Source organism: Aplysia californica, unplaced genomic scaffold, assembly GCF_000002075.1.
Source record: "Aplysia californica isolate F4 #8 unplaced genomic scaffold, AplCal3.0 scaffold00690, whole genome shotgun sequence".
NCBI classification, from domain to species: Eukaryota; Metazoa; Mollusca; class Gastropoda; order Aplysiida; family Aplysiidae; genus Aplysia; species Aplysia californica.
This window is the reverse complement of record NW_004797960.1, coordinates 42,790-60,772: the sequence shown is the minus strand read 5'-3', so window position 1 is coordinate 60,772 and position 17,983 is coordinate 42,790. Positions and strand designations below refer to the sequence as shown.

The 17,983-nt window shown below is 44.2% G+C and overlaps 1 protein-coding gene across 1 annotated transcript in view; it reads right to left on the bottom strand.

The window, feature by feature from the left end:
• Positions 1-7,460: 7,460 nt before the first annotated feature.
• The window catches only part of LOC101858969 (long-chain-fatty-acid--CoA ligase 4), a gene marked incomplete in the record, with an annotated part of 33,626 nt that continues 23,103 nt past the window's right edge, over positions 7,461-17,983 (bottom strand). The window contains 5 exon segments of the mRNA XM_035972425.1: positions 7,461-8,052; positions 11,236-11,514; positions 13,580-13,768; positions 15,573-15,647; positions 15,930-16,102. Coding sequence (XP_035828318.1) covers positions 7,898-8,052; positions 11,236-11,514; positions 13,580-13,768; positions 15,573-15,647; positions 15,930-16,102 — 871 coding nt within the window.

Here is a 17,983-nt window from a genome sequence, read left to right as displayed (position 1 = left end):
TCTTGACACCAAGACATGTCTTACTGCTCTCTGTGTAGGCCTCAACCATATGATGCTTCCATTGGGTATTGACTTCATCTGTATTAGGGGTGGTTTCTTCCTGGTCTTGGAGAGCTTGAAATCGGTTCTTTAGTTCTAGTCGGAAGGCAGATCTCACATTGCCATCACTGAGCTTGTGAACATTAAATCGTGTCTTTGTCGCCTCCCTGGTGAATGTTTTCTTCAGCTTGAGTTTTATTCTTGCCGTCACTAAATGATGATCGCTGCCGACATCTGCTCCTCTTCTGACTTTCACATCCTGTAGGGAACGTCTCCACAGTCTTCCTATCATAAGGTGGTTAATCTGGTTCTTGTCCCGGCCATTTGGAGAATTCCAGGCCAGTTTGTGGATTGTACGGTGTGGGAAGAGGGTTCCGCCTATCACGAAGTTGTTCAATGCGCAGAAGTCAACTAGTCTTTCCCCGTTCTCATTTCTTGTACCCGCACCATGTTGTCCCATCGTTCTCTCATAGTTGGTGTTGTCCTCTTCTACTTTAGCTTTCAGATCGCCCATTACAACGATAAGGTCGTGACGAGGTATATCTGTCAATTCCTTCTGTAGCTGTTCATAAAAATAGTCCTTGCTTTCATCTTCACTGTCGTTAGTAGGGGGCGTAACATTGGATGATGCTTGTGTTGGTGTTCTTTCCTTTCAGTCTCAGTTTCATCATTCTGCCGTTGATGGGTTTCCACTCCACGAGGTATTTTTCAAGTTCCCTTTTTAGGATGATAGCTACACCTTCCCTATGTTGGTTGTCTTCTCTGCCGGAATAGATCAGTGTTTCTCCAGTTGCTGTTCTCAGCCTGCCGGATCCTGTCCAGAGACTTTCACTTATGCCCAGAACGTGCAATCCATATCTCCTCATCTCTGCCGTTACTTGTGCCAACTTACCAGTTTCATACATTGTCCTTACATTCCACAGTCCTATGATAACTTTTGTCTTTGCGGTGCTCAGGTCCTCCATCTTCCTGCAAACAGCTTCCTTGCGGCTTTCACTGCCAGCATTCATACGAGTCCCAAGGGACTCTGAAGGTCCATCACACACAGAAATATGGTTTCTCTTTGTTGCTGTTTCCGTAACATATGTTTTTTTACCAGTCTGGGTTGTTAGCCCTGAGCTGAACCTCCGAAACCTGGAGGGCCAGTGGATCACGCTTCGTCTGACCTCTACCCGTCGACCTGTCTGGCATGGGTGGCCCTACCAGGAGCATAAGCTCCAGCCAGCGTAGCTCTTGGGGTCACTGAGGCACACAAGCTCTCTAACCACAACAAGGTAATAATCCACTAGAGAGTACAAGAGAGTAACAAACACACAAAAGAAAGAGAGATCAGGATGAAAGATATTTGATAGGAAAGAAGGAGCAAACCACACCAGAGCACCGCCAACCACCCACGTAAGATACACAAACACACAAACATTTCGAGAGATGTAAGATAAACAAACACACAAACATTCCGAGAAATGTAAGATAAACAAACACACAAACATTCAGAGAGATGTAAGATAAACAAACACACAAACATTCAGAGAGATGTAAGATAAACAAACACACAAACAAACAAACATTCCAAGAAATGTAAGATAAACAAACACACAAACATTCAGAGAGATGTAAGATAAAAAACACACAAACATTCCGAGAGATGTAAGATAAACAAACACACAAACATTCCGAGAAATGTAAGATAAACAAACACACAAACGTTCCAAGAAATGTAAGATAAACAAACACACAAACGTTCCAAGAAATGTAAGATAAACAAACACACAAACATTCAGACAGATGTAAGATAGTTTAGTTTAGTTTTAGTAGAGATTTTACAGCGCTCGCAACTGTATAAGGTCATATGAGCGCCAGAAGATTAGAGGTGTTACAAGAGATTAACAAAACTTAAAAAAGAAGAAGGGGAGTTTTAGTTTTAGTAGAGGTTTTACGGCACTCGCAACTGCTATAAGGTCATATGAGCGCCAGAAGATTAGAGGTGTTACAAGAGAGTAACAAACATAAAAAGAAGGAGGGGAGATAAGGACAATAGATGTTTGATAGGAAAGAAGAAGCAAACCACACCAGAGCACCCGCCAACCACCCATGATGTTACAAGAGAGAAACAAACACAAAAAAGGAGAGATCAGGACGAAAGATATTTGATAGGAAAGAAGGAGCAGAGCACCCGCCAACCACCCACGTAAGATAAACGAACACAAACATTCCGAGAGATGTAAGATAAACAAAAATACAAACATTCCAAGAGATGTAAGATAAACAAACACACAGACATTCAGAGAGATGTAAGATAAACAAACACACAAACAAACATTCCGAGAAATGTAAGATAAACAAACACACAGACATTCAGAGAGATGTAAGATAAACAAACACACAAACAAACATTCCGAGAAATGTAAGATAAACAAACACACAGACATTCAGAGAGATGTAAGATAAACAAACACACAAACAAACAAACATTCCGAGAAATGTAAGGTAAACAAACGCACAGACATTCAGAGAGATGTAAGATAAACAAACACACAAACAAACAAACATTCCGAGAAACGTAAGACAAACAAAGCGTCAAAGTTTTCACCACGTGTTGTATTACCTCATCGTGAGACAGCGAACCGATGGCCGCCACAAGAACTTACTCTAGCTATGTATATATATATATATATATATACCGGTACATGTCACCTATGTATATATACAGATGTATTATATATACCGGTACCTGTAACCTACTGATACAAAATGTACTGATCAAGTAATGGGAAAATGCTTAATGACTAACCCCAGCACCGTCACTACACATAGAATGTACACATGGCAGCACTCTGATTAGGACAAGTATTAGTCATGGCTATAGTAGGCCAACAAAACCAAAATACCAACAGACACAAAAAAACTTGAATGAAGGTTCAGGAAAATTTGTCAACACCAAGCTACAGTACGTACGTACTTCACACAACTGCCACAGTGTAGTACGTACATCACACAACTGCCACAGTGTAGTACGTACATCACACAACTGCCACAGTACGTACATCACACAACTGCCACAGTGTAGTACGTACATCACACAACTGCCACAGTACGTACATCACACAACTGCCACAGTACGTACATCACATACAGCACTGCTGTCTTCTGCTACAGTAAATACGTGGTGTGTGTGTTAACATCATAACTGTCACAAGTGTGTATTATGTGTTAACCCTGTCAGTACATCGTGTTTTACTTTCGTATCCATACGACGTGGGGAACTCTGTTGCACCACTTAACCCTATCCATAGGTCGTGTTTTACTATCGTATCCATACCAAGTGGGGAACTCAGTGCCACCACTTAACCCTATCCGAACGTTGTGTTTTACTATCGTATCCATGCGACGTGGGGAACTCTGTGCCACCACTTTCCAGAGAGGAAATTTACTCGTTAATCCGATCCGTACACTTTGCACAGCAGTCTGTCAAAATGATTTTGGGGGAAATACTTAAAGTTTCAAAGAGATCTTCACACTAAAAGTATTCTAAAATGTGAAGAATACTACCACAGCGGTACAAAATGACCCCAGGGTTAAGAACATAACTCTCACAAGTGTATATGTGTAAAGTGTGTACGAGTTACTTTCACAAGCGTCAATTTACATTTTTTCTGCCTTTAATCAACGTCTACTGCTGGATTGCCCATCAAAGGAAATTGTTCCTTCCTCCCAGCCTGACTCGGCCCAGTGACAGAAACATGCAATGTTTGACCCAGGATAAGATATAAATGTGCACAACCTGTACTCTTTCATTTTATGGGAACTTTCTGGAACAAATGAGTGTTTTCCGCGATGTGATATGGATCAATGGCCTCAAGCACTGAATGACCTAACTACCAGTGGACTGAGTCGAACAACACCAAACTCCACCACGCTGCCTCCCAAACGTGTCACCACACGGTGGGATCAGGCTCTCCACACGGTGGGATCAGGCTCTCCACACGGTGGGATCAGGCTCTCTACACGGTGGGATCAGGCTCTCCACACGGTGGGATCAGGCTCTCCACACGGTGGGATCAGGGCAAGTTTGAGACTTGTCAACACACAGTGGGATCCCCACAAGTTTGTCACCACACGGTGGGATCAGGTGTCACCACACGGTGGGATCAGGTGTCACCACACGGTAGGATCACCACAAGTTTGTCACCACACGGTGGGATCAGGCGCTCCACACGGTGGGATCAGGTGTCACCACACGGTGGGATCACCACAAGTTTGTCACCACACTGTGGGATCACCACAAGTTTGTCACCACACTGTGGGATCAGGTGTCACCACTCGGTGGGATCACCACAAGTTTCTCCCCACACAGTGGGACCATCACAAATTTGTCACCACACAGTGGGATCAGGTGTCACCACACGGTGGGATCACCACAAGTTTGTCACCACATGGTGGGATCACCACAAGTTTGTCACCACACACTGGGATCAGGTGTCACCACACGGTGGGGATCGCCACAAGTTTGTCACCACACAGTGGGGATCCCCACAAGTTTGTCACCACACGGTGGGGATCGCCACAAGTTTGTCACCACACGGTGGGATCAAGTGTCACCACACGGTGGGGATCGCCACAAGTTTGTCACCACACGGTGGGATCAGGTGTCACCACACGGTGGGGATCGCCACAAGTTTGTCACCACACGGTGGGATCACCACAAGTTTGTCACCACACGGTGGGATCAGGCGCTCCACAAGTTTGGGGCATGTGGATTTACTTCTATACTTTTTGGGGGGGGGGGGGGGGGTTACCGGGCTCGCAACTCATTAGGTCATATGAGCATGCAGGACACGCCTAACATTTTCAGTTGGTAGGAAATTTTGAATCATGCCCGGAGGCCGAAGCCTATTTTGGACTACCAATTGGGATCTTAAACATGCGCAGTCTCTCTACTCTAAAATTTGGTTTGTTCATTTGTCTTACTTTTGATTTAAAAAACTACCAATCTGTTTGGAATATAAGTGGAGACACTTGCAGCTGACAGGGGCGACTGGTGGTAGCAGAGTAATCAGAGGAAAATTGTCCGAAGTTTCTGAGTAAAATCTACACAGAATCTGTTTCTAAAGGTCATAAACAGTGCTGAGCCAAAAACAGAAAAACTTGCTAAAAATTGCCCATTTGCCAGGAAAATGCGAGTATTTCGACTTCCTGAGGTAGACGAGCACCTGACCTCACCGCGATGTCACAGAGGTCAAGGTCGAGGGGGGAAAGGGGAACAAGCAAAGCTATTGGTCAAAACTAAACCAGAGAAACAAGGGGCGCACTGCTGTCGGCAGGGTTATTGGCATACATGTACAGATAGCAGCAAGTCATTATGTCGGCTAACTGAAGAAGAACATGTTTATACAACATACATAGCACAGTTTATGCACAATCTTGTTTATTTAACAAAGCAGAGTTTATGCACAAACATGTTTATTTAACAAAGCAGAGTTTATGCACAAATGAAAACTTGTTAAAAAAGGCTGCATGGTGTCTCTCTCTCTCTCACACGGTATAAAATTATATATGTTTTATATATATGTATATATATTTTTAAGAATAAGTGACGGAACATCCCAGAACCGGCACATTTCGCGACCTCGGTACTTTTTCGTCGCATCTCCATTTTTTAAAACAGTGAAAATTTGACTTCTTCTCAAGCTCACTTTTTGTTATGAACTGTTTTCACTATTAGTAAAAATGGAGAAAGGAGAAGAAAGCATGGAGGTGGCCAGCTGTGTGCAGTGGGCCAGGGAGAAACATATCTAGGTCATGAGTGAATTTCTTCACCGTGAGCCGCGCCGTGATGAGTTGTACTGTGGGGAGGAAGGATTCACCGACACTCACTGTACTGTGGGGAGGAAGGATTCACCGACACTCACTGTACTGTGGGGAGGAAGGATTCACCGACACTCACTGTACTGTGGGGAGGAATGATTCACCAACACCCATTGTACTGTGGGAAGGAACGATTCACAGACACAGACACTCGTCCAAACCACCACCCTCGACCCATTGTGACAACGCTGAACTCACTGGATGGAAACAAGAAGGAAAAAATGACAGTCGTTTACTGGCAGTCAAACAAAACAAAACTGACATGATGTTTGGCCAGTCCCTCAAACCAAAACAGTCAGAAATCAAACCAAACAGTCAGAATTCAAATCAATAAATGGCATGCCAGAAGAGGCAAAACAAATCAAACATTTAAAATTTCAACATCCCCCAATCCCCACCATAACTAAGATACAACATTCCAAACTGTCAACAACAAAACAAAAAAAACAATGCTCTACAAACACAACTCCACTGTTTTGTTTGAGTCAGGTTTTACGGCGCCCATGACAGCATAAAGTCATGGGAACTGCCCGGTCAAGAACATGACACACAATACGTACAACAGAGCAGTAGCTCCTCTCATCAACGACATTCACAGTGGAACTAAGTAGCAAACTGACGCGGCACAGACGTGGCACAGATGCGACGCAGACATGACACAGATGCGCCACGGAGCACACACTCTGGTCACTTGTGCATCCTGTTGGCCCCGACCACAAGAGAGTAACACACACAAAGAAGGAGAAGGAGAGATAAGGACGATAGATGTTTGATGGGAAAGAAGGAGCAAACCACACCAGAGCACCCGCCAACCACCCACAAACGACAATTCAGAAAAATGGGGACAAGGCGGGCGAGGTACAAAACCAAATCCCAACAGTTGCCGTGGCAACCCAGGACGACAGGAACCATGATGTGCCGAGCCAAACGACTGTCAACTGTCTGTTGAACGACTGTCAACCAACTTCCAAATAACCGTTGAACGACTGTCAACCGACCACATTAAGACCACGTTGACTAAAGAGCCTCCCCCCCAAAACTATCACAAAAGTCTTGAGCAAAATAAATTGAAGAACAAAACAAATATATATAGCAAAGCAAATCATTTGAAATTTTACTTCTTTTTTTTTTAGATAGACAGATATTCAACAACAACAACAGCAACAATAAGTCACACAGGTTCATCCACACACAAGACTCGTGGCACGTTCTTGCATTCAGTTGTCTGTGTAGTTGTAGTTTAAATAACAGTTTGTTATAGTTTTAGTAAGAGTTTTACGGCACTTGCAACACAATAAGGTCACATAAATGCTGAAGAACAGATTACGTGTTACAAGAGAGTAACAAACACATGACACACCACCAGAACGACAAAATGTCACCACTTGATGACACACCAGGGCAAAATGTCACCATTTGACACTTTCTGTTTGTCTCTTTCTCTCCCTCAACACTGTCTCTTGCTGCCTCAACTCTCTCTCTCTCTCTCTCTCTCTCTCTCTCTCTCTCTCTCTCTCTCTCTCTCTCTCTCTCTCTCTCTCTCTCCTCTCTCTTTCTCTCATTCCTCTCTCTTTCTCTCACTCAACAAACTTTCTCTCACTCAACAAACTTTCTCTCACTCAACAAACTCTCTCTTTATCTCCCTTAACTCTTTCTCTCATAACAAGCTGACATGAAACTATAAGTATAAGAAGCAAAAAACAAGAAAACATAACATGTTTGTTTTTTCCTTACATTTATATCACACACACACACACACACACACACACACACACATAACACACACACACACACACACTTCAGCCAGCGTACGTCTCATCGAAAGCGCCACGGAAGCATTCGTCGATGTTCTTCCTCTCCTCTCCCCACATCTCAAGCAGCGTACATCTCATCGATGGCGGCACAGAAGCGTTCATCGATGTTCTCCACATCTCAGGCAGTGTAATCTCATCGATGGCGGTGCAGAAGCTTTCATCAATGTTCCCCCCACATCTCAGGCAGCGTACATCTCATTGATGGCAGCACGGAAGTGTTCATCGATGTTCTTCCTCTTGAGCTTGAAGGCGTCGGTGACCAGGCCGGTGTCAGGCATCCAGGGGTCAGGGAACAGACGCACCGCCAGGGGGAGCTCCGAGCGCTGTAGTTTACCTGGGGGGACACACAGGTGAGGAGACAGGTGAGAAAAGTTTACCTGAGGGGACACACAGGTGAGAAAAGTTTACCTGAGGGGACACACAGGTGAGAAAAGTTTACATGAGGGGACACACAGGTGAGAAAAGTTTACCTGAGGGGACAAACAGGTGAGAAAAGTTTACCTGAGGCAGGGCTGCCTACCTCAAAGTTTCCATTTCAGGTAGATTCAGGGCCAGTTTCAGGTAGTTTGGCTCAAAATCAGGTAGTACAAAGACAAAGAAGGAAAGAAAAGATGATCGTTGCCCAATCGAACGCGCTTACATTCCGTGATATTGGGTAATTATATTTTGAAAACTTGTTTGTGCATGCACATGTGTGTGTGTGTGTGTGTATGTGTCTGTCTGTGTGCATGTGCGCATGCTCTCGCATGTGTTGATATATGTGGGGACGGGAAGGGAGTGTTTGGGAGAGCACAAGTTAAGATGAACAGTGTGTATAAAATGAGGCAAAGTTTGTTTTTTTAAGTATTAAAGCATTTACGGACTATCGTTCAAGGCACCTATCATTCAGTATTGAATCTGGGAGTGCAGGGTGATTGCCAAACTGACTTCAAAACCCCTAGACCATACCGGTAGAAACTATATTAAAACACATTTCCCGACACTAGCATAGGATACTGGTAAGTCCTTTGTGACTTAGGTATGAAAGACAATTAGTTTTAACTAGTTTTACCCTAAAACTACAAAATGAATCCTGATCTGGGCCTGAGGAGAGGCAAGAAGAACATCAACTGCCAAAACCATGTTTGGTTTCAGCAATCACGGATTTTTAAAAGCATGCAAATGCAAGACAAAACTTATTTATAAAACCTTTATAGTTAGGCTCACGGCAGAGCAACAAGTGAAAATAAAAGAGAGCGGGTACTGAGAGGCAGAGCTGGAAGGATTGTGAGAGCGTGGGATGTAGTGATGCTGAAAATCTGGCAATCAGTGAATCACTGCATCACGGACCAAGTACTGATTTTTTTTTTTCAAAATGCTAAATCACAGTACCAGTTTTTAATCAATAGGAAGCCATCATGATGCATAAGCATCCAAATAGAGCTTTTCCGAGGGTTGAAAATGGCATTTCCTCATTGCCACTATTCAATTTGTCATCCTTGACAAATCCGGGAACACCAACCTTGAAGATACAACCATCAATTGTCGAAAGTCAAAACCACTTCCACTTATCGTTTTTATTTTAGCATCAGTTTCTTGCACCACAGCCTTATCCTGCTGCCGTAGACTTTATTGCGTCAAACACTTCCCCTCAATTCTGAAGCCCTGCAACGTTCCTTCTTTGAATGAACTTTGATTACCCCATGCCGTACTCACGCGAAGCGAACTCGCACAGGTTCACTGACCGGCCTCGATGACGGGCCCAACAATCTAGAAATCAGAGGATGCTTGTTTTCTTTTTCTTTCTATTTTTTGTGATTATAGTGACATCAGTGTGAATATCGATTTAATTCGTATGGCGAAACTGTGTTTTTCAAGCACAAGCTGCAGGTTACAAATTTTTATTAACAGTAAATCTAACAATAACAAACTATCATTGGACAATTCTGAGCAGTAATGAAAGCGAAAGTAGAATTTGATTTTCCTGATGGAGTCTCAGTATTTTACACCTACACTTCCGCCTGCCGCCATAGCCGCTGATTCGAGTGAAACGTACTCTTGGATTGAGGAAAGCCGAACGTAATACCACAAACGCGACCGGTAAAATATGAACTCAGTAGTCTTTTCAGATTTGGTTGCGAGGACTTTGTGCATTTTCTCTGCTCAAGGCGATTTTTTTTTTCTTCAGATTCCTGCAGTCCCCCAGCGTAGAATCCTAATTTGGTACTGACCAATTCTCTAGACCAAGACAGATTTTAGAATGTTCTGCTTTGATATCGATTTTCTTTCTACATTCACAATTCTGTTTTCTAGATAAATGAATTAAATGCACAGATCGTCCAACAGCAGCAAAAACCCGAAGATAGACAAAAAGAAAGAATGAATGAAAGGAAGGAGGAAGATTATCCGAGTGCACGTGAAAAACTATTGCCCACCGAACGGCACAGATAGACAATGGTCGAGTACAAGAAATGCGCACTCTGGCAGTTTCTAATACAACGTTTATTGACTTATTGCAGAGAGTTGCAGTAAATATCTGACAATTAACGGAGGCAAGTGCTGATATCTCTCTCTCTCTCTCACGCATGGAGTTGATATGATGAAGCTGCAAGTAGCCTTCGGAACTTTCAGAATGTACGGATTTCCGCAAAAACAAAGAAGAATGGAAGCACTGCAGAATGTTTTTTTCCCCCTTCTTTCGGCACCCATCGCAAATCCGGTAGTTTTGACACCTTATCAGTATGGCGGTAGAACAGGCCCAAAATCGGAATCTACCAGAAAAATCGGTAGATTTAGGCAGCCCTGCTGAGGGGACACACAGGTGAGAAAAGTTTACCTGAGGGGACACACAGGTGAGAAAAGTTTACCTGAGGGGACACACAGGTGGGGAGACAGGTGAGAAAAGTTTACCTGAGGGGACAAACAGGTGAGAAAAGTTTACCTGAGAGGACACACAGGTGGGGAGACAGGTGAGAAAAGCTTACCTGAGGGGACACACAGGTGGGGAGACAGGTGAGAAAAGTTTACCTGAGGGGACAAAGAGGTGAGAAAAGTTTACCTGAGAGGACACACAGGTGGGGAGACAGGTGAGAAAAGCTTACCTGAGGGGACACACAGGTGGGGAGACAGGTGAGAAAAGTTTACCTGAGGGGACACACAGATGAGAAAAGTTTACCTGAGGGGACACACAGGTGAGAAAAGTTTACCTGGGGGGACACACAGGTGGGGAGACAGGTGAGAAAAGTTTACCTGAGGGGACACACAGGTGGGAAAAATTTACCTTTGACCCTGTGAGTACAGATCTAAGGACAGTTGACCCACCTTTGACCCCCAGGTACAGACAGTTGACCCACCTTTGACCCCATGAGTACAGATTTAAGGACAGTTGACCCACCTTTGACCACCAGGTACAGATCTAAGAACAGTTGACCCACCTTTGACCACCAGGTACAGATCTAAGGACAGTTGACCCACCTTTGACCCTCAGGCACAGACAGTTGACCCACCTTTGACCACCAGGTACAGACAGTTGACCCACCTTTGAGCCCGTGGGCACAGATCTGCTTGAGCACAGCGGCCAGCACTCTACGGTCCCCACAAAGCGTCTTGAAGTCCCCACTGTCGCCGGCGCCGACCTCCCTGGCCACGGCCTCTAGACGCGCCTGGTTGGGCACGATCAGCGCCACCACGTTGTTGCGGTCGCTGCGGGCCACCACACAGATCTGCTCCACCAGGGGGCACATCTTGAGGACAGTCTCGACCTGTGCCAGAGACACGTACTCCCCATGCTGCAGCTTGACCAGGTCTTTCTTACGGTCTGTCAGAGACACACAGAGACACACACGTGTCACATTATTTCACCAGGTCCTTCTTACAGTCTGTCAGAGACACACAGAGACACACACATGTCACGTTATTTCACCAGGTCCTTCTTACGGTCTGTCAGAGACACACAGAGACACACACGTGTCACGTTATTTCACCAGGTCCTTTTTATGGTCTGTCAGAGACACACAGAGACACATAAGTGTCACGTTATTTCACCAGGTCCTTCTTACGGTCTGTCAGAGACACACAGGTGTCACGTTATTTCACCAGGTCCTTCTTACAGTCTGTCACACACAGAGACACACACGTGTCACGTTATTTCACCAGGTCCTTATTACGGTCTGTCAGAGACACACAGTCTGTCATATACATAAAACAGATGTGTGTACGTTACGTGTCCCGTCCTTTCACCAGCTCCATGTTACGGTCTGTCGAACATACATACACAAAACAGAAACATATGAAGATGTTGTTTTATCACTTATTTTCTTGTTTATTTTACACTTGAATAGCCAGAAATGGCATATTTAAGGTGTCCTGAAACCAAAAAAATCTCAAACGTAAGGGTCCGAAATATGCCAGTAAAGGGCTACATCTAGACTGTGTGTCTATTAATGATAAATGTCAGTAGAGGGCTACATCTAGATTGTGTCTATTAATGATAAATGTCAGTAGAGGGCTACATCTAGACTGTGTGTCTATTAATGATAAATGTCAGTAGAGGGCTACATCTAGACTGTGTGTCTATTAATGATAAATGTCAGTAGAGGGCTACATCTAGACTGTGTGTCTATTAATGATATATGTCAGTAGAGGGCTACATCTAGACTGTGTGTCTATTAATGATATATGTCAGTAGAGGGCTACATCTAGACTGTGAGTCCATTTATGATAAATTATGTCAGTAGAGGGCTACATCTAAACTGTGTGTCCATTAATGATATATGTCAGTAGAGGGCTACATCTAGACTGTGTGTCTATTAACGATAAATGTCCGTAGAGGGCTACATCTAGACTGTGAGTCCATTTATGATAAATGTCAGTAGAGGGCTACATCTAGACTGTGTGTCCATTAATGATATATGTCAGTAGAGGGTTACATCTAGACTGTGTCCATTAATGATATATGTCAGTAGAGGGCTACATCTAGACTGTGTGTCCATTAATGATATATGTCAGTAGAGGGCTACATCTAGACTGTGTGTCTATTAATGATAAATGTCAGTAGAGGGCTACATCTAGACTGTGAGTCCATTTATGATAAATGTCAGTAGAGGGCTACATCTAGACTGTGTGTCCATTAATGATATATGTCAGTAGAGGGTTACATCTAGACTGTGTCCATTAATGATATATGTCAGTAGAGGGCTACATCTAGACTGTGTGTCTATTAACGATAAATGTCCGTAGAGGGCTACATCTAGACTGTGAGTCCATTTATGATAAATGTCAGTAGAGGGCTACATCTAGACTGTGTGTCCATTAATGATATATTATGTCAGTAGAGGGCTACATCTAGACTGTGTGTCCATTAATGATATGTCAGTAGAGGGCTACATCTAGACTGTGTGTCTATTAATGATATATGTCAGTAGAGGGCTACATCTAGACTGTGAGTCCATTTATGATAAATGTCAGTAGAGGGCTACATCTAGACTGTGTGTCCATTAATGATAAATGTCAGTAGAGGGCTACATCTAGACTGTGTGTCTATTAATGATAAATGTCAGTAGAGGGCTACATCTAGACTGTGTGTCTATTAATGATAAATGTCAGTAGAGGGCTACATCTAGACTGTGAGTCCATTTATGATAAATTATGTCAGTAGAGGGCTACATCTAAACTGTGTGTCCATTAATGATATATGTCAGTAGAGGGCTACATCTAGACTGTGTGTCCATTAATGATATATTATGTCAGTAGAGGGCTACATCTAGACTGTGTGTCCATTAAGACACTACTGACACTGACAACATTCTCCCACAGTTCTCCCAATTCCCTGACCAGTGTACAATTCCCTACCTGCTTACAGTGCCCCCCGTTTCCCGACTCACCAATAATCCTCAGACATCCGTCTGCCTCAAACTGTCCGATGTCGCCCGTGCAGAAGTAGCGCCGGCCGTCAATGGTCAGAAACTCCTCGCGCGTCTTCTCCGGGTTCTTGAAGTATCCCATGGCAACGTTCTCTCCACCAATCAGAATCTCCCCCTGGGGGAAGGGTAAGTTGCTCGTCTTGTAGTTTCCTGTGGGGGGGGCGACGACAGAAACACTTAGGTCTACCTTCTGGTATATGGCAACACACGACAGAAACACTTAGGTCTACCTTCTGGTATTTGGCAACACACGACAGAAACACTTAGGTCTACCTTCTGGTATATGGCTACACACGACAGAAACACTTAGGTCTGCCCTCTGGTATTTGGCAACACACAACAGAAACACTTAGGTCTACCCTCTGGTATATGGCTACACACGACAGAAACACTTAGGTCTACCCTCTGGTATTTGGCAACACACAACAGAAACACTTAGGTCTACCCTCTGGTATATGGCTACACACGACAGAAACCCTTAGGTCTACCCTCTGGTACATGGCTAGATGGCTAGTACAAGGCTACATAGCTAGTACAACAGAAACACTTAGGTATACCCTCTGGTATATGGCTACATGGCTGGTACAAGGCTACATAGCTAGTACGACAGAAACACTTAGGTCTACCCTCTGGTACACGGCTACACATAACAGAAACATTTTGGCCTATCCTCTGGTATATGGCTACATGGCTGGTACACGTCTACACACGACAGAAACACTTAGGTATACCTTCTGGTATATGGCTACATGGCTTGTACATAGCAACATGGCTAGTACATGGCTACTCACGACAGAAACACTTAGGTCTAACTCTCTGGTATATGGCTACACATGACAGGAACACTTAGGTCAACCCTCTGGTATATGGCTACACAGGACAGAAACACTTACGTCTACCTTCTGGTATGTGGCTACACAGGACAGAAATACTTCGGTCTATCTTCTGGTATAGGGCTACATACAACAGAAACATTTAGGTCTACTTTCTGGCATATGACCACAGGGCTAGTACGACAGAAACACTTTCTACCCTCTGGTACATGGCTTGAACATGGCTACACACAACAGAAACTACTCACGACAGAAACACTTAGGTCTAACTCTCTGGTATATGGCTACACATGACAGGAACACTTAGGTCAACCCTCTGGTATATGGCTACACAGGACAGAAACACTTACGTCTACCTTCTGGTATGTGGCTACACAGGACAGAAATACTTCGGTCTATCTTCTGGTATAGGGCTACATACAACAGAAACATTTAGGTCTACTTTCTGGCATATGACCACAGGGCTAGTACGACAGAAACACTTTCTACCCTCTGGTACATGGCTTGAACATGGCTACACACAACAGAAACACTTAGGTCTACCTTCTGGTATATTGCTACATGGCTGGTATATATAGCTAGTACGACAGAAACACTTAGGCCTACCCTCTGGTACATGGTTACATGGCCCAGCTCCTGTCTACATAGCTAGTACAACAGAAACACTTAGGCCTACCTTCTAGTTCATGGCTACATAGCTAGTACGACAGAAACACTTAGGCCTACCTTCTGGTACATGGCTAGTACAACAGAAACATTTAGGTCTACCCTCTGGTTCATGGCTACATAGCTGGTTCATGGCTAGTACAAGCCTACCCTCTGGTATATGGATGCATGGCTAGTACGACAGAAACACTTAGGCCTACCCTCTGGTTCATGGCTACATAGCTGGTACATGGCTAGTACAAGCCTACCCTCTGGTTCAAGGCTACATGGCTGGCACATGGCTACACACACTAGTAAATAGCTACACGACTACATAGCTAGTACATGGTTATACAAATGCATAGCTAGTACACACCAGTACATGGCTACACACACTGGTACATGGCTACATAGCTAGTATATGGCTACACACACCAGTACACAGCTACATAGCTAGTACATGGCTACATAGCTACCTTCGTCCCAGTTGCGTAGACGGATCTCGCTGGAGATGAGAGGGGAGCCAACTCTTTCCACACTCAGGTCAGTGACTGGGGAGGGTACAACCATGGGGGACGGGGGAGAGTTATGCGTGTGAAAATATATACGGTACAAAAAGGGGGGACTAAGTGTCAATGCTGCTGTCTAACAGCCCAACATGACAGGGAAGTGGGGGGGGGAGTATGTGTCAATGCTGCTGTCTAACAGCCCACACACACACAGACACACACACACACAGTTACACACACACGCGCACACCCACACCCAGACACACACTCCCACATACACACACACACACACACCCAGACACACACCCACACACACACACTTACACTCCAGCACCGTGCCCGCCCCACACGTCTCCGTGAGCCCGTAACCTTGACTGACGGGGCAGCAGAAGCAGACGTTCATGAAGCGCTGCGTGGTCGCAGACAGTGGCGCCCCCCCGCACAGCATCAGACGCAGCCGGCCTCCCAAAAGGGCTTTTGTCTTCTTGAACACGATCCTGCAAGTACAGCACATTTCCACATTACTATAACCAGACCTGCCACTCTATGAAATCTAAAAAACAGGATTTTAGAGTTAAAAAATCAGGATCTGGTGAAAAAAATCGGGATCAACGGCAAATCAGTCAGTCATAGGGGGTAGGCCTACTGGGGAAGGGGGATCCTGGTTCCCTTTTATGAGGAAAGTATGCAAGAGAAAATTTGTGCAGGAATAAGTTCACGTTTGGGCCACTAAATAGAGGGAAAACTGAAAGACAGCATTACTCGAGTCGGAGTGGGATAGAGTGGGGGAGCGCAGGTTGCAGTAAAGCTGAAACTCTCGTAGTCTTGAAAATAATTGACTCATAACTCTAATCATCCATGCAAAAAGCCCGCGTTTTCATACAGTAACAACGTTTGACTCACATCGCATTATACACTCAAGGCGCACCCCACGAAAAAAGATCGAGCCAAGGTTGTTCATTTATTTCTTTTTTCTTATTCCTTTATCTTCAATTAGTAGATTCTACATATATCACAGCACGCACTTTAAACCCAAGTGTCTAAGCAATACCCCCACCCGCTCCCCCCCGGTGGTCCACACTGGTTAAGTCCCGAAAAAAAACCCGACCAAGGCGACTGGTGTGAATGAACTTTGCTGACCCCGACAGCCGACGGTCCCCGACACACGCGCTACTCACACGTACGAGGTCATGTCACGTGTTGCGAATGAGCGTTTGAAAGTTCCACTGACAGGTCTTGATGATGGGCCCGACTAACCAGAACTCAAGACGAAGCTTGCTTTTAAACCAATGGCAGAACAATGAATAGATTATTCTTAGGCCCATGACATAATTCAAATTGTTACAGTAATCAGGACACAGTCGGAGAATTCTGGGTTACAAAAGCGAAAGTACATCTTGAGCGTGTCCATGTCGGAATTCAAAATCAATACTATGTCGGTTTTAGTTGAAATAACGTGCGAGAGTCATCTACTATATTCGGCATAGATGCTTCAGAAAATAGCGTTCCAAGTTCCTGCCAATAAAAAATCTAATTGGTGCTTCCAAGCAAAAGAGATTGCACACCATTTTATATTTTTTTCTAAGAATCGGACGCAACTGACGCGATGACAAAAAATCAGGATACTGGTGATCGAAATCGGGAAAATCGGGATGCTTGAGATTTGGCGCAAAAAATCGGGATATCCCGATTAAATCGGGATATCCCGATTAAATCGGGATGAGTGGCAGGTCTGTATAACACATTAATTGTTCTGGTACAACACAGTTCCACATTACTGTAAAACATTCATCCTTCTAGTACAACATTTCTTTTTTTTTTATAGTAGAGGGTTTTACGGTGCTCGCAACTGCATAAGGTCATATGAGCACCAAGGGGCGGATGCCAACAGAGAAGTCTTTACAGGGAATCAGACTAACTCCGCTCACCTCTCTAGCTTCAACAGCACAAGGTCTGCTTCAACTATCAAGGCACCCCGGAAATAGCAGGTCACAACAGAGTGACAATCATACAAAAGAAATAGAGGAAAATGACAATAGTAAGGATTAGGAAAGAAAAACACAACACATTTCCACATTACTGTAAGACATTCACCCTTCTAGTACAACACATTTACACATTACTGTAAGACTTCTAGTACAACACATTTCCACATTACTGTAAGACATTCATCCTTCTAGTACAACACATTTCCACATTACTGTAAGACATTCATCCTTCTAGTACAACACATTTCCACATTACTGTAAGACATTCACCCTTCTAGTACAACACATTTCCACATTACTGTAAGACTTCTAGTACAACACATTTCCACATTACCGTAAGACATTCATCCTTCTAGTACAACACATTTCCATGGTAGACCCATGTGCAGC